The sequence below is a fragment of the Lactuca saligna genome, chromosome 3 (assembly GCF_052625555.1).
Source record: "Lactuca saligna cultivar CGN05327 chromosome 3, ASM5262555v1, whole genome shotgun sequence".
Lineage (NCBI taxonomy): Eukaryota > Viridiplantae > Streptophyta > Magnoliopsida > Asterales > Asteraceae > Lactuca > Lactuca saligna.
In genome coordinates, this window is record NC_136419.1 from 142,955,997 (window position 1) to 142,982,935 (window position 26,939).

Genomic DNA, 26,939 nt, shown 5'->3' on the forward strand with positions numbered 1-26,939 from the left:
ATATATATATATATATATATATATATATATATATATATATATATATATATATATATGGAAAAGTGAATATACCTAACAACCTTATATAAGCTTAGGTACCTAACTCCATAATACCACATCGGTTTGTATGATATTTATATTGTAATTGCCTAAGGTTCTTAAACTTCAACCCCATAACTTGATTGCTTCCAAAATATTTGGACTTTCACCAATATTTTTCTTTTACATCACGTCTTTCTATCGAATACCACCTGATGGGCTTTATATCCTATCGCTACAAACGAAAGGATGCAGGAGAAATATAATGATGAATTTCCAATTTTTTTTAAAGTAAATCAAGTTTAGGGATGAAGTTTAAGAACCTTGGATGATTGCAATGAAAATTTAATGCAAAATGACGTACTTTGATGAGGTTAGGTACCTAAGCTTATATAAGGTTGTTAGGTATATTCACTTTACCCATATATATATATATATATATATATATATATATATATATATATATATATATATATATATTGACAAATCAAGTGATGCTTGCAAAAAAGTGTGCAGTTTACTACAGAGTGGCTCTATACATAGGATGAGTGTTGAATAATATTGTTTACAAATTAATTGGTGAATGTAAATTGATTACAAATCAAATGGTTTATGTATATGTAATATAATTAACAAAAGTTAGGGTAGATAATTTCAAAATTGCATTACACAATTGTTGTTATCTATCCTAACAAAATCCTGAAATAATATTAGACAAATTCCATTAGAAGTATGTTGGTACAATCTCCATGCTTTACTCGTGTGTCTACTTTAACTGAATTAAAAACAAAACTTGTATGGGATATGGCATTTACCATTCAACCTTGCCTTCTTTCTTAGTTAACAAATCAAGAAGAATGAATATTTAAAACATTAAAATCATACTCTAACTTAATGTCTTCAATTTTACTAACTTCATAATAATTTGTTTAATCTACAATGTAAATAAAAGATGGCTTAAAATACATGAATGGTCATCAAAGAAATCCTTGATGTCAACAAAGCATTGAACATTTTGTTGTAACTATGACTTCACAATCCTCCTAATTTTTCCACCAAAAAGGGACCTAGCATGGAGCAAAAACCATGTAAATTAAGCGCAAACTAAAAATCATGCATGAATATCAATGACTCGCTTTGGCTACAAATGATGATCATATCTTCTTCAATCGTTTCCTAATGACCCTGCTTTGCAGGACCCTTGCAAGTCAATATAAAAGTACTCTGCACAAACAAAAATAATGACATAGATGGAAGTAAGTTTGTGAACGTAATTAATTTGTGCCTTTAATCAACTTTACATCAAAGAACCAAAATTTACAAAGCAACTTTCCAAGCTTTACATAGAAGACTTACAGTCAATGAAAGCAAAAATAGATAGATCTACTTGAATCATAAACATCGATTGTCATGTCAGAGTATCAGATCAAACAATGGCTTTATATCCGATTAGTTAGACTGTACAAATATCATTTCGTCTTAGAACTTGATGAAATTATGCTTCAGATCATAGCAGATTTCCAAATCAATAATAAACTAATGACATTCACGTGAAAAAAATATTAACATAGATAATTAACAATTGCAAAAAGATTTAACATGTAATGAACATATAACCTATGACAAAGTACGTGTAAGCTCTATTTTTCCCATAATATTCTGACCGAGTTCCCATTGAAGAACGATGTGGAGGAGATTAAAGAGAGGCGTCGTTCATCATCGTAGCTCTGAAATGAAATTTAAGGGATTACAATCATGTAAATAAATATCAAACCACTGGTTTTTAGGGACTATAGTCAATCCCACTTAACCAGAGATTAGGATTTTTGTGACATTCCAATTTTCACGATCAGAAAAGACTGATTTTGTTTATGCTTTATAAAAATCATAGTACCTCTTTTCATAAAAATGTTGCGGAATTTGTTCCCAGAAAAATACGATAAATACGTTATCAAAATATTTTCGAAGAAACGTATTTTATTCATTTTAAAACGTTTGGGATGTCATCGTCAATACATAAACATAAGCATAAACAGAACTTACATTTATTTACACTAGTGATCTACATCTCTTTAATCTCTCAGTGTAATGTGACTTCATATCAACACCTGTGATATAAATAAACTGAGTGGGTCAGATTGGGAAACCTGGTGAGTACATAGGGTTTTCAACCCACAATAATATAATTATTATGTTTAAACAATCAAACAATCAACCCAATTACCCATCCCCATTATCTTCTTTAATGTTAAGGATCTACCCTAAGAATCAACTATTCATCGTTCATTCATTCCTAAGGATCATCCTAAGGAATCGGCACAAAGTCCATCGTTGCCACGGTTTACACAACGGGCACTAAGTCTGCATAGTCGCCAGGGTTTAGGCATCAAGTCTGTATGATCACCGAGGTTTAGGGTACACCGGGTGAACACATCGTTCACAACACCTACAGGTTGCGAGCCTGCTAGTGTTCCACTGGACTGTCTAGAATAGTCCGTGGTTGTCATCCATACCCTGCTAAATGACGGGGCCATCATTTGGGAAAAAGGCTTCTCAGATCGTCCGCGTCTCACCCTCACCTCGTGGTCTATAACACCTCTCAACTCATCATTCAACTCATATTCCATCTATTATATCTACCCATGTTTACCCCAACATTATCATAGATATAAAATACATATACAGTTTAAATCATTTAAAACATGTATAAAATCATTTAATATGCACCCATAGCACGTAATTTAGATAAAATACTTCATATCTATGTGTAAGATGAAAGTAACTACGCACTCACTTGAAAATGTGGTGATTCCGAACTCAGACAGCGCTTCACTTCTTGAAAAAAAATAATTTCCTTCGACGAAACCTAGTATTATTACCACTAAAGTTTAGTCTATTATTCACTGATACTAATTAATAGTCTAACTATTATTACTATTATATAACCTTTAAATAATACTTATATAACCCATAATAATAGCCCAATTACTTATTATATGATCTTAATAACGTTAATATAATTAAATAAAAGCTATATTAAAAACAGTGTAGGCGTAGCTCACTTACAACGGGTTTTATAGAAAACCAGGCTTTGCTTAGAGCAGCATTCCTGTGCGGAAAAGCTCTTCTTCTCAGAGCCGTCGAGAACCCAGGGGCTTCCGCCTCGTGCTAGGGAGGTTCCCTAGGCTTTTCGAGGGGTTTCGGGGCTAGAGAGAGGTTCTAGAGAAAGAGAGAGTAAAGAGAAGAAAGAATGAGAAAGGTGTGAAGAAAATGAGGGTAGGAGAGGTTCTATTTGCAGGGTGAAAATGGCCGAACTTGGTGCCACATGTCACTATCTAGTGGCAAAACTTGGGGTGAAAGCAATGGCCAAGATTGTGCCACATCACCCATTTTCGCATAGCACAATTCCGACTTCTAAAATCCGTAACTTTCACATACGACCTACGTTTTTGACGTTCTTTATATCCACGCGTAGGTAAAAATAATATCTACAACTTTCATTTTAACTCCGTCGACTAATTCTCGACCGATCTTAAATTTAACAGTACGAGGCGTTTAGACTGTTAAATGACCGCGAAGAATTCGTAACTCCTTCATACGGACTCTGTTTTCGTCTGTCTTTTTAATGTTAAGTTCCTATTAATGAGATTTTCAACTCTCATTTAAGTCACGTAAGCCAAAAACTGCTCGAACTAAAATTCGAGTTTCGGGTCGTGCACTGCTAAGCCGAATCTTAGAAAAATCATAACTTCTTCATACGAAGTCAGATTTGGGAGTTCTTTTTATGGATTTTCTCGGTTTAACATATTATACGACTTTCATTTAGATCACTAAGGCTAAAAAGTCCTCCATCGTAAAATCACTATTTACGCTTCTCGGTGTCGTGTCGGTTCCGTCACGAAACTTCGACGGGTCATAACTTCTTCATTATAACTCGGATTTCGACGCTCTTTATATGTATGGAAACCTTGTGACATATTTTACAACTTGGTTAAGATTATTTATTCTAAATAATATTTTGTTGAAAAGTTATTTTCAACCCATATTATCTCTAAATTGACTAGCCCGAATCTACGGACGTTACAATTTTGATTTAGATGGTAATTCCAATTTGAGTTATTTGGTAATCCGGATTACATGCATTTTAAAAGTCATATTTGGTTTTGAATTTAAAAATAAAAAGTCCTTCAAAATTACACGTGTCATTTTTAGAGAGTATAAGAAAAAAAACTAAAAATTATAAGAAAATGACACATGAACAAATCTAGACTCTTTTATTAGAAGAGGTAGATAAGTTTTAAGGTAAGATGAAATAAAATTTATTGGTATTCTCTTATTACACTAACACCCGAAGGATAGTTACCAAAAACTTCTTTAAAAATCTCAACTTACATTCTTCCATATTCTTTCATTTTTATATTGATTAATTAATCAGATATTTCTTAGCAAAAAGTTAGGTCTATTAACAAACACTCAGATGTGGTTGCATATCACAATGATGTTTAATAATGTAATAACCACAACATTAATATTAATTCATCTTTAATTACATTTTCACAATTAGCCTATGAACAATCATTTCCTAATGTTTATTTTCATTTAAAATATTAGATGAATTTTTTATGGATTACATCATCTGTCTATCGGCCAAAGTTATTACAACTTCATTCTTTTTTTTAACTGCTAACCCACACACCCATCTAATCCTACTTCTAAATCTACATCATTTGTCCACCATGGGACTTGAATCCTCAACCACTTGGGGAGGAACACCTTTTTAACACACATGATACTGCTAGGCCAATTGCTCCATCCATTATTAATTTTCACTGAATTCTTTCTGATCAATTATTGGCTACATACTATGTAGGTGCTACCACAAGTGAGCATATTAAAAATGGAAGCAGCTAATGAAATTTTGAAACAAGTTGTTCCGATTCTGATGATTCCCGTTAACAATTATTTGCGCTACATCATTTCCAGCACGCAATATGTGAGGGACATGACTATCAAATTAAGGGAGTTAAACGAAGCAAGTGTTGGTATCAAAGAGCACATGACACGGAACACTAGTAGCCATCTTGAGGTTCCAGCCCAAGTCTCAGGTTGGTTAGATGATGTAGAAAAAATCAATAGGAAAGGGGAAAATGTTCCTCGTGAAGTTGGTGGTTGCGTCAATCTAAAGATTAGGCTCAAGGCCGGAAGGAATGCCTTTGAGATAAGTGAGGAGATTGACAGTGTCATGAGACGGCTCTCTCTAATCACTTGGACTGATCATCCCATTCCTCTGGGAAGAGTAGAGTCCATGCAGGCATCCACCTCCACACCTTCAATTGAACACGATGAATTTCAATCAAGAGAGGTGACTTTTGTAGAAGCACTGAAAGCACTTGGACCGAACCACAAAGGTCACATGATAGCCTTATGTGGGATGGGTGGAGTAGGGAAGACCACGATGATGAAAAAGATAAAAAATTTTGTGGAAAAAAAGAAAATGTTTAATTATGTTGTTATGGCTGTTATAGGGGAGAATACAAACCCTATTGCTATTCAGAAAGCTATAGCAGATTACCTCTGTATAGAGCTAAATGAAAGCACTAAACCGGCAAGAGCGGATAAACTTCGTCAATGGTTCAAGGACAACTCTGATGGAGGTAAGAATAAGTTCCTCGTAATACTCGACGATGTTTGGGAATTCGTTGATCTGGAAGATATTGGTTTAAGTACTCCTCTTCTAAATGAAGGTGTCAACTTCAAGGTCTTGCTTACATCACGAAAGAGAGATATTTGCAATATGATGGGAGTTGAAGCTAATTCAATTCTCAATGTAAAAGTCTTAGAAGAAGTAGAAGCACAAAATTTGTTTCTCCAGTTCGTAGAAATTGCTGACCGTGAGCTCCATCAGATTGAGGTAGATATAGCAAGGAAGTGTTGTGGTTTACCCATTTCCATCAAAACCATAGCCCTTACTCTTAGAAATAAAAGCAAGGATTCATGGAAGGATGCACTTGCCCGTTTAGAGGAACATGACATTGAAAATGTTGTGAATGAAGTTTTTGAGATGAGCTATCGCAATCTCCAAGATGAGGAGACCAAATCCATTTTTCTTCTTTGTGGTTTGTTCCCCGAAGACTTTGATATTCATACTGAGGAGTTGATGAGGTACGGATGGGGCTTAAACTTATTTAAAAAAATGTATACCATAAGAAGGGCAAGAACAAGGTTGAATGCTTGTATTGACCGACTCATGGATTCAAATTTGTTGATCGAAAGCAATTTTGTTGGGTGTGTCAAGATGCACGATCTAGTGCGTGCTTTTGTTTTGGATATGTATTGTAAAGCCGAGCATGCTTCAATTGTCAACCATGGTAATATGTCTGGGTGGCCTAAAAATAATATGAACAACTCTTGCAAAACAATTTCGTTAACATGCGATAGTATCTTTGAGTTTCCAGGAGACCTCAAGTTTCCAAACCTAACGGTTTTGAAACTTATGCATGGAGATAAGTCATTAAGGTTTCCTCACGACTTTTATAAAGGAATGGAAAAGCTCCAAGTTATATCATACGATGAAATGAAGTATCCATTGCTTCCCTCGTTACCTCAATGCTCCATCAACCTTCGAGTGCTTCACCTCCATCAATGTTCATTAAAGATGTTTGATTGCTCTTCTATTGGAAATATGTTGAATCTGGAAGTGCTTAGCTTTGCTAAATCTTGCATTGAATGGTTACCTTCCACAATCGGAAATTTAAAGAAGCTAAGGCTACTCGATCTGAGAGATTGTAATGGTCTTCGTATAGAACAAGGTGTCTTGAAAAAATTAGTCGAACTTGAAGAACTTTATATTGGAAATGCATATGGGTTTAGAGATGATAATTGCAATGAGATGGCGGAGCGTTCAAACAACCTTTATGCGCTAGAATTTGAGTTCTTTAATAACAATGCTCAAGTGAAGAATATGTCATTTGAGAATCTTGAACAATTCAAGATCTCAGTGGGGCGCTCCTTAGATGGAAATATTAGTAAGAGTAGCCACTCGTATGAAAACACGTTGCAGTTGGTGACCAACAAATGTGAAATATTGGACTCTAAACTTAATGAGTTGTTTGTGAAAACAGAGGTGCTTTGTTTAAGCGTGGATTGTATGAATGAATTGGAAGATGTTGAGGTGAAGTCGACACATCCTCGTCAATCCTCTTCATTCTGCAATTTAAGAGTCCTTATTGTATCTCAGTGTGGAATGTTAACATACCTTTTCAAACTTTGTGTTGCAAACACTTTGTCAAATCTTGAGCATATGGAAGTTTACGAATGTGACAGTATGGAAGAATTAATAAATAATGGGACTGACGGTAGTGGAAAAGATACAATTTTATTCCCCAAGCTGAAGTTTTTATCTTTGGGTGGACTACCGAAACTATTAGGTTTGTGCAATAACGTCAACATTATCAAGCTACCACAACTCGTAGAGTTGAAACTTAAGGGCATTCCACGTTTCACATGCATTTACACGCAGAACAAGATGGAAACATCTAGTTTGCTGAAGGACGAGGTTGATATATATGTTCTATGTTAATACAAGTTAAACAATCTTTTCAACTAAAAATTTCAGAATACATCTGTAATTTAATTGCATGATGTATTATTTTTTGGATGTAGCTATTAATGGGTGATTATTTTTCAGATTGTCATTCCTAAATTGGAGACACTTCAAATTGACGATATGGAGAATTTAAAGGAAATATGGCCTCATCAACTTAGCATAGGTGAGGAAGTTAAGTTGAGAGAGATTGAAGTGAGAAATTGTGATAAACTTGTGAATCTATTTCCGTACAATCCCATGTGTCTGTTGCATCATCTTGAAGAGCTTGAAGTTGAGAATTGTGGTTCCATTGAGTCGTTATTCAACATCGACTTGGATTGTGTTGGTGAAATTGGAGGAGAAGTTTGCATCAGTGGCAGCTTGAGAAGCATTGGAGTGATGGAAGTAAAGAAACTAAGAGAAGTGTGGAGGATAAAAGGTACAAATAACTCTCAGTCCCTTATATGTGGCTTTCAAGCTGTTGAAAGCATAAGCATTAAGAGATGTGTGAGGTTTAGAAATGTATTCACGCCTACCACCGCCAATTTTGATCTGCGGGCACTTTCGAATATTTTGATATATGAATGCGGAGCAAATAGGGGAAATGACGAATCGAAAGAGAGTAGCCAAGAGAAAGAACAGGTATGGATTTCAATTTCACTCTCTTACTTAACAAAGGATTAAACTCCTGCCTTTTGAATAAAAAAGGGGTGGGATGACTAAACTTTGACATCACAATTGGAAGGAAACTTTATTAACCATTAAGTGACAAACCATTTGTTGACTTAATGTTTCAATACAAGTCATGTATAGATGTGACTAACATATTTTTATTTATAAAATGACTACAAAACATGATTTTTCATTAGAGATCATGTATAAGTGTGACTACTTTTTCGTCACACCACTTTAGTTAATAAATCATTATAAATGACACTTATTACTTTTAGTAAAACTAACAAATTTAATAAATTATCAACTAAAAATGACATTTTCTAATAAAAATATATTTGGTTAAAAAAAAATCCCATAACCCGAAATAATTTAAAGTAAAAGGACTCGACGTTTAATAAATTCAACTTTTTCCAAACCTTAATTTGGACCAAATATCACCACCAACTCTTGCATAAGGGATAAAATGGTTTAATATAACACGGGTAAAATGGTCTTTTTATACGTATGTATATGGTCTTTTTATACGTATTTAACCATGCTCTCTTAATGGTGAAAGTCTTGCATACCATAACCATAATGAAGCAATTTCATAAGGATGTTATTTTAATTTATTTTTATTTTTAATTTTTTTAAACAATTTTCATCTTTCAGGGCAAGAACCCTAGAAATGCTAATCACAAGGACCATTTATGCAGTTTACTCTATTTTTTTTTTTATTTTTTTTAATGGTGATGCCCATGATTGAACCCATTCATAATCTTTTTTTAATTTAATAAGGGGTATAAGCTAGCCACAGCTTATTATTTTTAACCAGTCAAAAAGGACGATACTTAAAGCATAGGGACTTACTTAACCCTTTAATTAAATACTGTTGCTTATTAACTTAATGTCAAGCTAAACTGTCTCTTGTTTGAAAATAAATATCACCTTAATTAAAATATATTTGATTGTTTCAAAGGAGCCTAAAACATCTTTAAATAATTTACCTTAAGGTGATAGATCCAACTACATTTTCCATCATATGGATATATTGCTTGAAAATTTACCCAAAACCAAAATAATCAGTTTAAAATCCAAAATTATAAGAGGGAATTGTGAACGGATGTGCAATTATAAATCACTAATGCTATTCAGTACTCAAGTTACATTTCTTGTTGGATATATGTGTGCAGACTAATATTCTGTTAAGGGAAGAAACATTTGGCAGTATTTCTAATGTTGTATTACCATCATCCGTCATACACTCTTTTCATAACCTCCATAATCTTTACTTGAACAAGTATGAAGGAGTGGAGGTGGTGTTTGAGATAGAGAGTCCAACAAGTAGAGAATTGGTAACAACTCACGATAATCAACAACCACTACTTCCCAACCTCGAGGATTTGAATCTAAATCAAATGGACAACATGAGCCATGTGTGGAAGTGCAACAACTGGAATAGATTCTCCATTCTTCAAAAACAACAACCTGAATCCCCATTCCGCAACCTCACAACCATATGTATTTATCGTTGCAGAAGCATTAAGTACTTGTTTTCGCCTCTCATGGCAGAACTTCTTTCCAACCTGAAGAAAGTCAAGATAGAACAATGTTATGGTATTGAAGAAGTCGTTTCAAACAGAGATGATGAGGATGCAGAATTGACGACATTTACATCTACATCTACTCCCACAAGCACCATTTTGTTCCCTCATCTTCATTCTCTCACTCTAAGTTTCCTGAAAAATCTGAGGTGTATTGGTGGAGGTGGTGCCAAGGATGGGAACAACGAAATGTCTTTCAACAATACCACCACAACTAGCGCTTTTGTTGATCAATTTAAGGTATGTTTTGTGCATAATAAATTACTTATTTCATGTCTTTATAAATATCCATTTTTTATTTGCAATATTCTACAAAAATCACCAAATCACGTATAAAAGATCTAAACCTTTATTGCACACCCATTAACTACCATGCAAACTCAAGAATGTGATTTGGAGGAATAAAATGTTCCCTTCGTTTAAACAGGTATTACTGTGTATTTGTTACTTAACATAATTCAAATCATTTACTAGTAAGATTTCTTTTCTATTTTTTTTCTAGTTATAAAGTATAAACATGTGTGTTAGTTTATAGTATATATTGTTTTCTATGTATATTGTATAGTGTAGGGACCCCAATGTAATATTTATATGTATAAATATACTGCATACATAGCCTCTCATTGGAGAGGCTTTTACCCTAATTGACATGGTATCGAGCTAGGGTTATTCACCGAAAACACCCATCACGTACGCATCAATTGTTTTTAGTCGCCAACATGTTTCTTAGGTTCTCCTAAGCATCCTGCCTCATTTGATCTTGCTTCCTGCACCCTACTAGGATGCATTGCTGCTGCTGTTTCTTTCCGGTCAACTCCCAGCCATCGACTCGAATGCCATCTCCAGCCGAGTTCTACTATCTCCTATCGGGCATCCATTGCCGCGCTGTTCCAACTTTCCTTGTTGATCCCGACTTCCTCCTCTACCACTACCCCATCACATTTAAGTCTTTTATCCACAATCACTAATGTCTACAATCAATTTAGTTTTAAATTGAATGTTGATGGGTCAAAGTATAAACTATAGCACAAAATTTTCTCTAATATGTATAGAGGAACTTTGTCTTATGGCCATATTTCTGGTAAATTGGTTCCTACCGGGGATGATGATAATGAATGGAATTCTATATATGCACAGGTTAAATCTTGGTTTCATAACACATTTGATCTCGAGTTGCTTCAAATCATCTCTAGTGATGAATTTACCACCAAAGATCTTTGGTACAAGTTAGATGAATTTTTTCACATGTCTTGTATGTTACAATTGCAAGATACCAATGGAACCAAAACAAGAACAATTCTAAACAGACATCAAAAAAAATAATTCTCATGGGAATTATATGGAACCGCAACAGAATTTCGCTAGAATTTTGGGCAACACACCCTCACAACAGACACTTGCTGCCTTCGGAAACAAACATGTTGGCCATCCGACTTTGTACTAGCAGCCTCATAAGAATAAGCAGCTCCATCCAAGTATGGCACCCTTTGCATCTACTCAACAGTTGCCTTTCACCCCAACCCCATACTTTCGTTTAAAACCCCATTGGAGCTACTCTTCGATCATTTTCCCTCCTACGATCATCTTCATGCCTTTGGGTGTCTGTGATCTTTCCCCTATTGCCTCTCACAAGCTTTCTCCCTGGTCATCTACTTGTATTTACCTTGTTCCCTCAATTGATCATCATGACTATCGTTGTCTTGATCTCGTTTCACAACGTGTCATTATCTCTCATCATGTCATCTTTGACGAAGAGCATTCCTCGTACTCTGACTTTTATGACAAACTATCCACTAGTGATTATGATTCTTTTCAATTTGAAATGTGCCTCCTCTAACTCCTATGGTCATTTTCACTCAACCCCCTAACCAAAATACTCCTAGTAATTCGTCTCCCCCAACATCTCCTAATAGTAGCTCTCAAAATCATACTACTCCCTTCCCCCTCCTCCAACTCATCCCATGGTCACTCGCTCATGTCCCGTGTCCCTCAGGTCTAAACATATTTTCAATTTATCTGCCACTTCCAATATATCTCCTATTCCTCTCTTTACTGCTGAAGCCCTATGTTACCCCAACTGGAAATCTTCCATGGATTTTGAAATGGCTAAACTTCATTCAAACCACACATGAGATCTTGTTCATCCTCCCTCGTAAGCTAACATTGTTATCTGTTGCTGGCTCTATATTCATAAGTATGACATCAAAGAAAATTTTGATTGCTATAAAGGTCATTTGGCCCCTCAGGGATTCTCTCAACTACCTGACCTTGACTTTGATGACACTTTCAATCCTGTTGTCAGACTCGCCACCATTCGTACTGTCTTGAGCATTGTGATATCCAAACACTGGCCGATACATCATCCCTAGATGTTAAAAATGCCTTTCTTCATGATGACCTCTATGAAGAGGTCTACATGAAACAACCTCATGGGTGTATATATATATATATATATATATATATATATATATATATATACACACACACACACCACCTTTCCTCATCATGTTTGTCGCCTTCGTAAATCCCTCTATGGTCTCAACCAACTCCCTAGGGAGTGGTATCAACGATTTCCTATTTTCAGGACCTCTCTAGGCATCACCACCAGTCGATCTGAATATTTTCTCGGTACTTATCACTCGGGTTTTGAGCATATCTTCTTTCTCCTTTATGATGATGCTATCATCCTCACTACTTCTTCCTCGACTCTTATTAGTCACATTATATCTCGTGTATCGTCTGAATTCACTATGGCCAATTTGGGACCTTTTTCCTTCTTCTTGAGTAAAGAAATATTGAATATGATGATATGATATTTATGGTGGAGAAGGTAGAAGATCACATAGAAGGTTGTGTAGAAGGTCATGTAGAAGGTGCAACTTCACATTGAAGGCACACCATCTATATAAAGATCATGTAGAAGTCACAACTTCTAATAAATGGCAGAAGAGTTGTGCTTTACATCGTAGGTTATGCACCTTCGATATATATGTTTATTTCAGTGTGCACATTAAGGTTGTAGTTTGATGTTGAAGTCACATTATACATTTTGAGTCTTTCGATAACACTATAAATAGTTTTGGCGCTTTGAGGACCAAGACATAAGGTTTTTGCCAAGAAAAACACAATAGTTAGAAGTGGATAGACGCGAGTCAGGACAATCGCCCCAATCATCATCATAGCATCATAGTAGGCAGTAAGTGTGTTAGAGGAAAATGCAACCAGTTGAAGACCATAGTCTATGGTACCTTGTAGATACCGAAAAATCTTCTTCATGAACTAAAAATGGGCTTGCATGGAGCATGCATGAATAAACAAACTTGTTGGACAACATAGGCAATGTCAGGGTGTGTAAAAGTCAGGTATTGGAGAGCACCATTTACGAGTAGTGCACCATCAGTGACACTGAGTTTGGTGGACGTATTCCACTGGTGCAGTGCACGGCTTACATGAGGCCATACTAGGTCATTGAAGGATGTCACGAGTGTAAGAAGCCTGTGAAAAAAATAACCCATGCTTATCACGAGTAGCCGTGATACCCAGAAAATGGTGAAGCACCCCAAGATCAATCATAGAAAATTCCTAAGACAAAAAAGTGATAATGTTGCGGAGAACGTCAGGTTCAGAAGCTTTCAAGATTATGTCATCGACGTGTAGGAGTAAACAAGAACGATGACAACCGTGTTGATAAACAAATAACGAATAATCACAAATGTTACTACTAAAACCCTGATAAGTAACGAACGAAGCAAATTAAGTGTACCAAGCACACACATCGTGTTTAAGTCCATACAAATATTTTCGGAGATGGCAGGCCTGAAATGGAAACCGACTATCATTAAAGTCGTGGGGTTGGTTCATAAAAACCATCTCGTGGAGATCGTCATGAAGAAATGTGTTCTTGACGTCTAACTGGAATATCGGCTAACCCTGTGAGACTGCAGGATTGAGAATTGTGTGTATAGTAGTTGGCTTCACAACAGGACTGAATGTTTTAAAAATAGTCAACACCTACTATGTGTGATTTCCCATTGTACACCCATCGTGCTTTATAATGGTCAAGTGTTCCATCTACTTTAATTTTGTGACGAAACAACCACATACACTGTATAACTGGGCTATCGGTCGTTCGGGGAACGAGATCCTTTTTTTTGTTCACCTGTAAAGCTCAAAATTCATCGTCCATGGCTCGTAACCAGTTAAGGTCAGTCATGGCGGTAGAGATAGATTTAGGAATTGGAGAGATATGTGGAGTAAAAGTGGTATGGAGGTTTAGAGAGGTAATATGTTTGGTTACTCCTGCCTGTGCAAATCTGGTCATTGGATGAGTAGGAAGGGAGGGGTTGGAGGGGGGGGGGGGGAGTTTGAGGTGGAGTGGATTCGGGATGGGTTGTTGTAGGTGAAGGTGGAGTGTGGGAGGGAGGTATGTGCATTGATAAAGGGTTGATGGTGGTGCTGGTGGATGGGGCTTTTGACCGGCGAGAATAGGTCAAGATAGGAGGGTGAGGAGATGAAGAGGTAGAGTGAGGTGATGTTGGAAGGGCAGTGGAGTGAGGTAGTGTTGAAGGTGGAGTATGGTTGGTGGATGTGGAGTAGGGAAAAAAATGAAGGGGGTCATCAAGAAAGTCAAAAGATGTGGAGGGGGATGAGTATTGGCAAAGGGAAAAGAGGTTTCATCAAAAGTAACATGACGAGACATATAGACTTTGCCGGTTGATGGATCAAAGCTTTGATATCCCTTAAAGTTTTCCGGATCACTAAGGAAAACACATATGATGGATCTTGGTTGGAGTTTATGAGATTGAGTAGAAGAGGTATTAGGATAGCAAGTGCACCCGTGTGATCATATGAGGGTTGGCGACCATAGAGAGAAAAGGCAGGTGTGGAAAAATTTAGGCGTTTAGTAGGAAGGATATTATGAAGGTAGGCGGTGGTGTGAAGAGCTTTCACCCAAAATGAGTGGGGAAGAGAGGCATGAGTGAGAAGGGTACGGATAATGTCATTAATGCAACGAATCATCCATTCGGCTCGTCCATTTTGTTGGAAATTTTGAGGGAAAGAGAAACAAAAGACGAGACCATGAGTTTGGGCAAAGGATTTAAAGTCATTATTGTCGAATTCTCCCCTGAGATCGCATTGGAATGACTTAATGGTCCGGTTAAATTGCGTATGGATAAGCTTGTAAAATTTTGTAAAAGTGAGAAATGTGTCGGATTTATATTTAAGGGGTATACCCATACATAATGAGTGAAATTATCAATAAGGACCATATAGTATTTTTAACCAGATTTGCTTAAGACTGGGGATGTCCAAAGATCACAATGTATAATGTCAAATGGTGCATAAGAAACAAATTGCGAACCATAAAAAGGTAAGCGGGTATGTTTAGATAGTTGGCAAGCATTGCACAAAGAAGAAGTTGTAGGTTTATTACAAGAAACTGAAAATTTTGAACGAAGTAAATCTAAAATAGGATCGCCTTGGTGACCCAAGTGAGCATGCCAACGATCGTGAGAGGTGGCAAGCAGAGCAGTAGAACTGGAAGATGCTGTGAAAAGTAAAGATCTCCCGTGTTATCATGACGAGAAAGAAGAGCTCCCTTTATAGAAAAACCAGATGGGTCAAATTAAACAGAAGCTTGATTATCGATAGTAAACTTACGAACAAATAAAAGATTTTTAATAATAGATGGAGTAACTAAGATATTTTTTTAAAGTATATGAATGAGAGGGGGTATTGTAAGAAGCATGACCAAACCCATGAATAGGTAGACTAGAGCCATTTCCAACAAAAATCGATGTTATAGGTGAAGTAGTTATGGAACTTGTGATTTTACCCTGATGAGATGTATGATGTGTTGAGGCACCGGAGTCCATATACCATGCCAGATCATTGGTATAAAGATGAACTTGCTACATAGTCTGAGCTAAATCTGACAGACAATAGGTAGAATAACCAGCAAATTGAGGAGTAAGAGTAGGCATCGGACCTAATGGTTGCATTAGAGGAGGTCTATTTGGCCCCTATTGTGTCGTGGGTCCAGAATATTGACCGGGCTTGTAGGTGTGATTATCCTAGTGATTTGTGGATGGATTCGGTCCATGAGAAGGGTATGGTGATGGCGGTGGATACCATGATTACGATCCATTCCATCCTTGCTACCATTGATTTCCTTGGTTCCAGTTTTGCTGGCCACAACCTCCACGTCCCCTGAAGCTTCTACCACTTTCTCGACCAGTAGAGCCTCTCCTGCACTCAAGTGGGGGCAATGAGAACCATGTGGGTTTGAGTTTGTTTAGCTATTTGTCTGTGTTGTTCCAGTTGTAACATGCTACAATCTGTTTCAAATGACGGAGAGCTTTGATTGATGTAGGCCCCGACAACATCAAACTCTCTTTGTAACACACAAACCATTTGTAAGACCAGTCTAGACTCAGTAACTGGGTTCTCGACATCTCCAAGATGATCAGCAAGATTTTTAAGTTTTTGGCAATAAAATTTCATTGATGAACATGCTCCTAAGGTAAGACCGGTGAACTCCTGTTCAAAGGCTACTGCATGTGACCCTTCGTTGTTGAGAAAACTTGACTTGAGTTTATTCCGAGCGGCTTGGGCAGTGGTATCAATCTTTAAGATGTGGACCATCAGTTCGTCAGATAAGGTGTTGTATATCCAGTGAAGAACCAGTGTGTCGATTTTATGCCATTCGAGGTACCCAGGATGGGTTTCAACCGGTGCATGCTTGTCATTAATGTGATCGAGAACCTTATAAGCCTTGGCATGACGATGAAACAATTTTATCCATGACGATTAAGTGACTTTTGATCCATTAATGTTCGGATCTTTGTCTGGATGTTTGTGATAGACTTATATTGTCGGTTGGGTGCAAGGCCATGGCCTTCACCTCATCTGAACCAAAAGCATCTTTTGTCATGGAAGGGATGAAGATTGAAGAAAAACCGTTGCTTTGTTCTTAGAAAAAAATAGGTTGTTAGGGTTTAGGTAGGATCTAATACCATAACAATGATTATAGATCTTGAATTTATATCCTACATTAATGAATAAAACCCTATATATAGGGAATCAGATACAATTGGATATTCCCACATATGGGGGGTATATAATATGGAATTATATAAAAGATAATTACAAGATATATATAAGTAATATATAGTGAAAATGATTTACAAGCCCAACGAAGTTTTCAAACTGTTCAAAAGACCTCAATCATGTTTTGTCTGTCCAAAAAAACTAAACGAACTTAACATTTTGTCTAAAAAGCCCAATTAAGTTACATTTTCCTGAAAGTCAAATAAGAGAAATAGATGACGTGGCTTATTACCGTATTGAGAAAATGACTTGTTATACCAACAAAGTTTCCAAAACGTTTAAAAAACTCCAATCATATTTTGACTGTTAAAAAAAAAACCGCAATGAACTTAAACAAAATAAAATTGAGATTTTTTAAATGGTTTGGAACTTTGTTGGACTTTTTATACAAAAAGTTAAGTTCGTTGGGTTTTTTAAATAGAAAAAAATGATTGAGATTTTTTGAATGATTTGCAAACTTTGTTGGGCTTTTAAATCATTTTCCCTAATATATATAGGGAATAAGATACAATCGGATATTCCCACATATGGGGGGTATATAATACGGAATTATATAAAAGATAATTACAAGATATATAAGTATCTTCCTAAGATATGATCGGCTAATAGTTCTTACCTGATGCCGAATACATTCTCTAAAATCTTCTTGTGGCAATTTTACTACCGGTGTTCTCCAACAATGACAAGAATCGAACCAAATATTTTGTCACATTAAGACCAATTCCTCACATTATGAAATATCATTTATCATGCTATTGCCAATTTAATGGTTACAGCTCCTACGACTAAAGGTTAGTCATTAAAATTTGGGGGTCATGCATGTAACATAACTTGTTAAACAGTTGTAAACTACAGTAATGATGTATGATCTAAGTGCTAGTCCGAAACTTAGCTCTGTCATATATGCATAACAAGTGAAGCAAATTTTCCTAGAAATAAAAACCAAGATATGTGCTCTTATCTAAAGAGTAAGAAGCAACAAAGGTAGTGTGTATTTAGTTAAATGTAACTTACTTTTAGATGACACCTCACAGGTAGAATTCAAGAATTTATAATATTAACCAAAACAAATTCTCTAAGATTGTTGACTTAAAATTATGCCCTTTTTTTCATTTTTTTTTTATTTTTTTTATTTCATTGAATTTTCATTCCTATACCTTTGGTTGTAAAGTAGGTATGTATGTTATTGTCTCTTAAATAAATTCTGACATTAATCATTTAAAAAAAGAAACAAAAACAAACCTAAATTTTTTTTATGTGGAGAGCCATCGCATCATCTAGTATAAAAAACTAGATTTTGAATTAAAATTCTTATACAAAAGTTGTGTCCATAGTTTAAATTCACATCAATTTTCCATGTGTTGCAGTTTATTGAAGCAGGTGGTGTTTCTTGGAGCCTATGCCAATACTCTAACGAGATAAGTGTATATGGATGTGATGCATTGTCAAGTGTGATTCCATATTATGCAGTAGGACTAATGCAAAAGCTTCAAGTGCTGAAAATAACGTTTTGCAATGGGATGAAGGAGGTATTGGAAACTCAAGGGATGAGTAGCAACAACAAGAGTGGTTGTGATGAAGAAATTCCAAGAGTAAATAACGTTGTTATGCTTCCCAATCTAAAGATACTGAATATTGAATGGTGTGGCCGTTTGGAACATATATTCACATTCTCTGCACTTGAAAGCCTGAGACAACTCCAAGAATTAACAATACGGAAATGCAGATCAATTAAAGTGATTGTGAAGAAGGAAGAAGATGCATCTTCTAAGGAGGCTGTGGTCTTTCCTCGTCTCAAGTCCATTGAACTAGAAGATCTACCAGAGCTGGTGGGTTTCTTCTTGGGGATGAATGAGTTTCGGTGGCCTTCATTGGATAAGGTTAAAATCAAGGGTTGCCAACAAATGATGGTGTTCGCACGTGGTGGGTCCACAACACCCCAGCTCAAGTATATACACATAAATTTAGGCATACATACTCTTGGAGAATGTGGCCTTAACTTTCATGTTGCGAATCATCAGGTATTATTTCTTTGGCAACATCTACTTAAGATATCATGATCATGCACACTAGTTTCACTCTAACTTTATGTTGTCACTTGGAGTAGTAAGTTGAATAACTTTTAGTTGGAGGTAACGTTTCATTCTGACTAAATATTATAATATCTTGAATTTCGTTAAAATTACGACATATGAAATTTCAAATGTTTTTGTTTGACATATATATGCATCTGGCGTTTTCTATATTGGAGTTGCAGACCCTATTCCCGAGTTTACACGGTCGTACCCTGCTACTTCAGAAGGAACAATTTGGTCTTTTTATAACTTGATCGAATTAGATGTACATTTTAATAAGGATATTAAAAAGATTATTCCATCCAGTGAGTTGCTGCAGCTGCAAAAGCTGGAAAAAATCTGTGTGAGTAATTGTGAGATGGTAGATGAGATATTTGAAACAGCATTGGAAGGATCAGGGATAAATAGAAATAGTAGTAGTGGAGATGGACGTGGTTTTGATGAATCATCACAAACTACTATCCTTGTTAATCTTCCAAACCTAACGCAACTGGAGTTAAAGTATTTATTTCATCTCACCAATATATGGAAGAGCAATCAGTGGACAATATTTGAGTTTCCAAGCCTAACAAGAGTTGATATAAGTTGGTGCAACAGTTTAGAACATGTATTTACCAGTTCCATGGTTAGTAGTCTATTGCAACTCCAAGAGCTAAGTATATTCAACTGCAGTCGGATGGAGGAGGTCATTGTTAAGGATGTAGATGTTGCTGTAGAAGCCGAAGAAGAATCTGATGGCAAGAGGAATGAGATGCTTGTGTTACCTTGTCTAACGTCCTTAAAACTTGAAAGGCTTCCATGTCTTAAGGGGTTTAGCTTGGGGAACGAGGAATTTTCATTCCCATTATTGGATACTTTGATAATCAAGGGATGCTCTGAAATAACGACGTTCACCAAGGGAAATTCAACTGCTCCACAGCTAAAAGAAATTGAAATAAGTTTCGGTTCGTTTTATGCAGGGGAAAACATCAACTCCTTTATAAGGATCAACAAGAGGTAAAGTAGATCTTTCTTCCTTTAATAATTCTTAAACTACATTTGAAAAGTTTCATGTAAGTTTTTTTGCTATTGTCAAAAGCCCGCAACCTATATTTTCCACTTTATTAGCTATATTTATTAACTTTATGCAGGAATTCAACAAAGGCGAAGACTCTATTAATGTGAAGTAAATACTAGAGCTAAATTCTATTTATATTAATGTCCTTTTAATTCATGATTTTCAAATCTTCTCTTCATGATGATGTGAATATTCTAATACCCCCTTCTTAGTGATAGCATGTCATTATTATTATTATTAGGCGAATGCCCGTTAGTTGCGCAAAAATACTTATATTATTTTTGTTGTTGTTATTGTTATTATTGTTGTTCTCTTCATGATGATGTGAATATTCTCATACCCCCTTCATTCTTAGTGATAGCATGTCATTATTATTATTATTAGGCGAATGCCCGTTAGTTGCGCAAAAATACTTATATTGTTGAAGTTTTTACAAATGTATGTTTTTTTTTTCTTTTTTTTTCTTTTTTTTTTTAATATAGTATATTGTTGTTGTTATCATTATTATTATTTTTGTTGTTGTTATTGTTATTATTGTTGTTATTATTATTATTATTATTATTATTATTATTATTATTATACGGCTCCATTGTATTGACCCATGTTCATTTATTCTTTGTATATAAACTTCAAATTAATGAGAGATCATGTTATGGGAAATATTGGTAATTTCATGGTATCAAAGCAATTATTCATCTCAATAGATTCTTGCAAACCCTAGCCGATGACTTTCCTACCGCCGCCTGATCTCTATACCTTTTCTCTCTTCTTCTGCTTCTATCAATCATCATGTACTCTGGCTCTATCTGATAAACCTTCTGCAACCATCAACATTAAGCATGCATTAAGCATGTAGTTCCACTTGTGCTTGATCTCAACCGGATGAACTTTGAAATCTGGTATAATTATTTGAAATACATTGTATTGATTATGGTGTTGATCACCATCAGTAGCCTCCTCCTGAAGACATTGATGAGTAGTCTAATAAAGAGAAAGAGAAAGCAACAACGGAATTAGTGGCCACCAAAACTACATGGACTCATAGAGTTTTTATCGTTAGATCTTGGATGTATGGTACACTTTCTATCCTTCTTCTTCATATGACCTTCAAGAAGCAAGAAACGACTTATGATGTGTGGATTAGCCTAGAATAAGTTTTTCGAGATAACAAATCCTCAAAGACCATTCGGTTGGACCGTGAACTTCGTAATATCTCCATTGGTAACTCCACTGTCACTGTCACTGAATATTGTAACTGGATCAAGTCTATCATTGATCGTCTTGAACATATAGATTCTAAAGTCTCAGAAAAAAATTTGGTTGCATACATGCTCAATGGACTCTCTTTGAAATTCCACTATGTTTCTATTAACATTCGTCACTGAGACCCTTTACCGTGTTTTTGGGATGCTAGGTCCATACTTGTTTATGAAGAACAACAAATTCTTCTAGGTGATAAACGTGATTCTCTCATTCAGATAATGCAAATTCTTAGCACGCCCGCACTATTGACACCATCAAAACTAACGACAAAAACAGCCACGAGTAATTTTTGAGCAGGATGTAGTTGTGATAACCCGAAATTTCTAGCTTGTACAAACATTCAAATTTATCAAAGTTAGACTCATTTTGCTATCTTTTAGTGCGGTTTATGGTCTATTTGAGTGTTCTAAGCCTAGTATAATATAGGTATGGGTCTTGGGATGAGTGTAACACCTTGCAAATGAGCCAAACACACCTACACAAGGTGTGTGCGCCCGCACACCCGAGTGTGCGGCGACACACCCATCCCAGCCACACACTCAAGGAAACTGCACACTCCCATGTGTGTGTGTGTGTGTGTGTGTGTGTATATATATATATATATATATATATATGGTCCTTTGTCATTTTTGAACACTTTTTCCACTTCTTCAAGTCTAGAACTCATTTTCTCTCAAGTATTAACCATCTTTTCTCTTCAAATCTTCAAATCAAGTAAGTGTTGCTTCCTTGAATCGTTAATACAAGGCTTTAACTAGCCTTTCCCCTTGATTTGGTCCATGAAAACACCTATTTGGTGTTAGATCTTCAAAAACACCAAGAACACACACTACTTTTTGGACTTTAACCACACTTTTAAGCCTCTAAACCGGGTATATACTTGCAATAGATTGATATAAGCTAAGAATCTTTGAATTTAGAAAAACGCCATTTCATATGATCTTCAAGTGTGTACGGCCGCACATACTCTTTTTAGGCTCAAAAATGGTTTTAAACTCCCATTTAAGCTAAGCAATGGTCAAAACACCTTCGCTAGAACTTTCCTAAGGATTGGAAACACATTTTTGTCACACTTCCTAGTGAGTGTCCGGCCACACACACACTTGGCCGCACACTCTGGCCGCACACACACACAAAACCCATGATTTTGTGGCCTTACACTCCAATATAGGGCCATACACCCCTTATGTGCAACCATATGTGTTGGTAACACTTAATTCTAAGTGTTTTTATGTCCCTAAGGCGTGTCCCTATCACCATTAGTGGTTATATACATTAAATGTATTCATATATGTGTAATTATATGTTAAATAGGATTCGTTTGTGCTCAAGACTCCAATTGACACCCAACAATCCTATATCGATCTTTCATTCGAGTTACTCACTACAGGTGAGTTCATACCCCCTTAATCAACTTTTTAAATAATTTTAAATGCTTTTATGGGGGGGGGGGGGGGGAGTACAAGTTGAAACATTATAGTTATTGTATCAATCACATGTTATTAATAACTATCAAACAGATGGATTTACTATACTTTTAACTGTGTTATCAAACAAACTACTTCAAAATGTTTATCAAACTCTTTAACAATACTAAACTCTTTACCAAACTTGTTTTTATATGCCAAACCTTTTCTTTTAACTCTTTTAAACTTATATATTGTCAAAACCATGTCTAATGCATTTATAGTTATATAAGTAAGGTTTGAAGGACATATGACTGACAACTCACCTTATATCATGTTCCTTATTGGGTTGTGGACTTAGAGTACCCTATTGTTTGTCCGAGGGTCGTTTGATCCTCAGTTATATATATATATATATATATATATATATATATATATATATATATATATATATATATAAAGCTTTTATTTCAGTTCAACACACTCAGTCATACAAACAACGCTACTAGTAAACTATAATAGGTATAGTTTAGGAAGTCATTACTCACTATTTCTAGTATAATGAAATATAAAAAGAGTCCATTCATACATGAGTCAATACTCACTATAAAGATAAACAGATAGAGAATACTATAACGAGAAACAATATATACTACACACTATAAAATAGAACATACTATGAAGAGAAACTAAGGGAACTTACACGATACTATACATGAAAATATACTATACAAGCATTAGAATACAATAACTAGAATGTGACACACTATTCCGGATACAACAAGACATTATTGTATCATATTGTAACCAGAGTCTTCTGGTGGGCGAGCGGGCATCATGTGTATAGATCTATACGGGACAGATACTCCCATACCCCGACTACTAGCTACAGTCCTAGCCCGTAAGGCTAAGGGGTGACAAAATGTCATCTCACTATTTTATGACACCAAAAGTTCGTCAGGTATTCAGCTGTCAATCAGCATGGTTACAACCAGTTCACATTTAAACCTTTAACTAACCGACTAAGAATTAAAGGCAATAAGATGCCCCGAGGGGTATAGCACATTTAATACAACCTGGAGTCTTTATTTTATCAACTATTAGTCAGTAGTTTCACTGCTGAGATAAACATTGTTTTCCCTATTGCATTTACTTTGTGATATTCTTACATAACGATAATGAAAACCATATTTTGATAATAATAGTTATACTTGGGAAAACTCATAAGAACAAACATACAAATAGTCGGGTCTTGGTAGAAGAGTACATTTCAGTAGAAAATATAGGATTTTCTAGGAAGTACAAACATTCACAAACAATTACAAACACTTACATTACACTGTTACAAACATTCTTATACAAGCAATGACACTAAAATGCTTATGAACTCACCAGCTTTAAAGTTGATAAGCTCTTTTAAAATAACTTGTATTCTTAGGTCATCAGTAGACAAGTACCGAGGCCAGCTTTCGAGAAGATGGAGCACATTCGAGAATCATCTCTTATTTTGATTCATGTTTTAGGTGTCTTTTATACTATACATAACACACTTTTAATAAATTATATTATTAATGCAATGGATGATGTTGTTGCTTGTTACTGTTATGCTTTTTTGTGATATTGTACATGACGTCCTCTGCCCCAGAACGTTTCCACCGTTCCGGTTTTAGGGTGTGCCAGTAGTGGTCTTCATGGAAGAGGTGGAGGATGGCGGATGAAATGGGGTCCACAAAACCATAACATCGATGACGTAAACTTTCATGGTGGGCGGCAGCAGCGACGTCGGGAAGAAGGCAATGCACCATGGGCATATGGCTTGGTCTAGGTCCAATAAACGATCCAAACAACACTTCTTCCAAGTCCACTCAATCAACTATTCAACCCATGTGTGCTGTTTCTGGGCCTTGACAACGAACATCCCCTTCACAATCGGCCCAACAACATCAATTCTTCTCTTCTATGAAGCCCATAAAACACCTTCCCACCTTAACTACATGCATTCCACACATCATAACAACATAAATAGCCTACTACTCTTCCTCAAATGTTTAACTCGATGATGTTTACGATCCAGGAAAAAATGAACAATTTATGGACATCAGAGCTTCATCTCACCTTCATTCCGACGCAAGTATCCTCGAGAGTGTTTTTGTTAATAGTAATAAATCGTTTCCATCCGTTTTAGTTGGAGATGGATCTTCTATACCTATAACTAAGATAGGACATTCTACTCTTCCACATTTTAATCCTAATTGTAATTTAACTCTAAAAAATGTCTTGATTACTCCCTCTATTATTAAAAATCTCACCTATGTCCGTCGTTTTGTTCGTGAAAATAAGTGCACAGCTAAATTAAATATTTTGGTTTTTCTATGAAGGATTTTCTTACCCGTCAAATACTCATGCGATGTGATAACACCGATGAACTTTAACATGTCTCAAAACAAACTTATCAAGCTCTTCTCATCGTTGGTCCTACCACACGACACCAATGTCTTGGTCCCCTGGGACATCATATTTTCAAGCAATTAGTTTCTAGTCGTTTGATTGTATGTCTTTTAAATAATGACACTTTGTTATTTCATGCATCTTGTCACACCCCCAAACCAGAATGGCGGAAACATTCGGGGGTGGATGACTTCACGTAGTATCACAACGATTGAATATTGTAAAGAAAGTAACACAACCATCATATATATAACAATGAAAACGTGTATTGTTGCGTTATACATGTTATCAAAAGAATATTACAATATGATGAATAAATGTTTAATGATAAAATCATCCTTTGTGTTCCTTCTTCCAAAAGATGGTAGTTTACCTGTATCACTGATTCCCTGAGAAATACAAGTGGTTTTGAAAAGTGTCAACAATTAAGTTGGTGAGTTCATGAGTGCTCCGAGTTGAAAAGTATATTCCTTTTGGTAGTAAATTGGTAAACGAGGTTTTTAGAAAATCCAATATTTTCTTGTAAAATGAAAAAGGTTCCAAAGCTGGAAATGTATTAGTAACTTTTATAAACAACAAAGACAATAATTTAGTATGAAATTATAATGTAAGAAAACTGCGATGCACATATGAATCTCGTAAATCAATCTTATTTTATACTTTTTATGTGAGTTTTATAACCATACTATTGACACTGACGGCCTGTAACAACATTCTTCAAGTGTTGCAGTGTTATGACATTTGGCACCCCAGACCTGCCGGTCTAACTATAGCGAGTAGTTTAGGTGCGGGATTGTCAATCCCGTATAGATCTATACACAAGTATCACGCTCTCCCTCCAAGAGATTATGGTATATAATACAGGACTTGAAATGCATACAAAAATGTACGTTGAAGTTTAAGTATCTCACATTACCTAGTATAAGTAGATTTACAATGAAATGACCTTACTCCTTTTGAAAGTGTTTCGTTTTTCGAATTGTATAAAAATGTAGGATTGACTTGCTAACTATACCCATTATAGTTTTTCAGATAGTATGTTCCATTTCGTAGACATAATTTAGTGATATAATCGCCCTTGTATACATAAGATGTTTGTATCGATATTCGAAGTTAGAAATTGCATTTATGTTTAGAAAACGATACTTTTAACGTGTAATGTACTTGTATTTCCCCCCTAAAACATGTAAAAGAATTGAAAAGTAGGGGTATGAACTCACTCGTTAAGTTCGAAGAGAGGGGCTAGAGTTGAGCAGAGTTTCGATCGCGGATAGTTGCGTCGTCGGGCTCTTCGGGGATCTCTGCAATGTAAATCTTTCGTCGGGGGCTCGAGTGCGGAAACTGAGGTGAGAAAAAGGTCTCTGGAGTTGGGAGAATGGCTGAGAAATGGTGAAGGTGTGCCTAAACTCGAAGCTTATGCCTTCCATTTATAGGGCTGGAAAACCCCGTACGCGGCGCGTACGTCCGGAGTACGCGGGGCGTAATGTGGCGTCATGGCTTACGAATCGGGTCTAGCCGGTGTAGCTTGGGCGGGTCGATGGGACTACTGGGTCTAGCCAGCGTAGCTTGGGCGGGTTGATGAGACCCGACTCTGGGTCTAGTACGCTGGGCGTAATCCCTGCTTCCGACTTCTAAATTCCGTAACTTTCGCGCACGAGCTCTGTTTTTCGCGTTCTTTATATCCACGCGTAGGTGAGA

General features: G+C 36.0%; 1 protein-coding gene across 3 annotated transcripts in view; it reads left to right on the forward strand.

The window, feature by feature from the left end:
* The window catches only part of LOC145037326 (putative disease resistance protein At4g27220), a 38,043-nt gene extending 17,620 nt beyond the window's left edge, over positions 1–20,423 (forward strand). The window contains exons 2-7 of one of the 3 annotated variants that reach the window (XM_078985967.1): positions 4,910–7,594; positions 7,727–8,266; positions 9,472–10,122; positions 18,360–19,043; positions 19,279–20,063; positions 20,198–20,423. In XM_078985967.1, coding sequence (XP_078842093.1) covers positions 4,937–7,594; positions 7,727–8,266; positions 9,472–10,122; positions 18,360–19,043; positions 19,279–20,063; positions 20,198–20,231 — 5,352 coding nt within the window. In that variant the 5' untranslated portion in view covers positions 4,910–4,936 and the 3' untranslated portion in view covers positions 20,232–20,423. Of the gene's footprint in view, positions 1–4,909; positions 7,595–7,726; positions 8,267–9,471; positions 10,123–18,359; positions 19,044–19,243; positions 20,064–20,197 lie in introns of those variants that run through there. The other 2 variants (XM_078985965.1, XM_078985966.1) reach the window with 2 other exon arrangements.
* Positions 20,424–26,939: the final 6,516 nt, after the last annotated feature.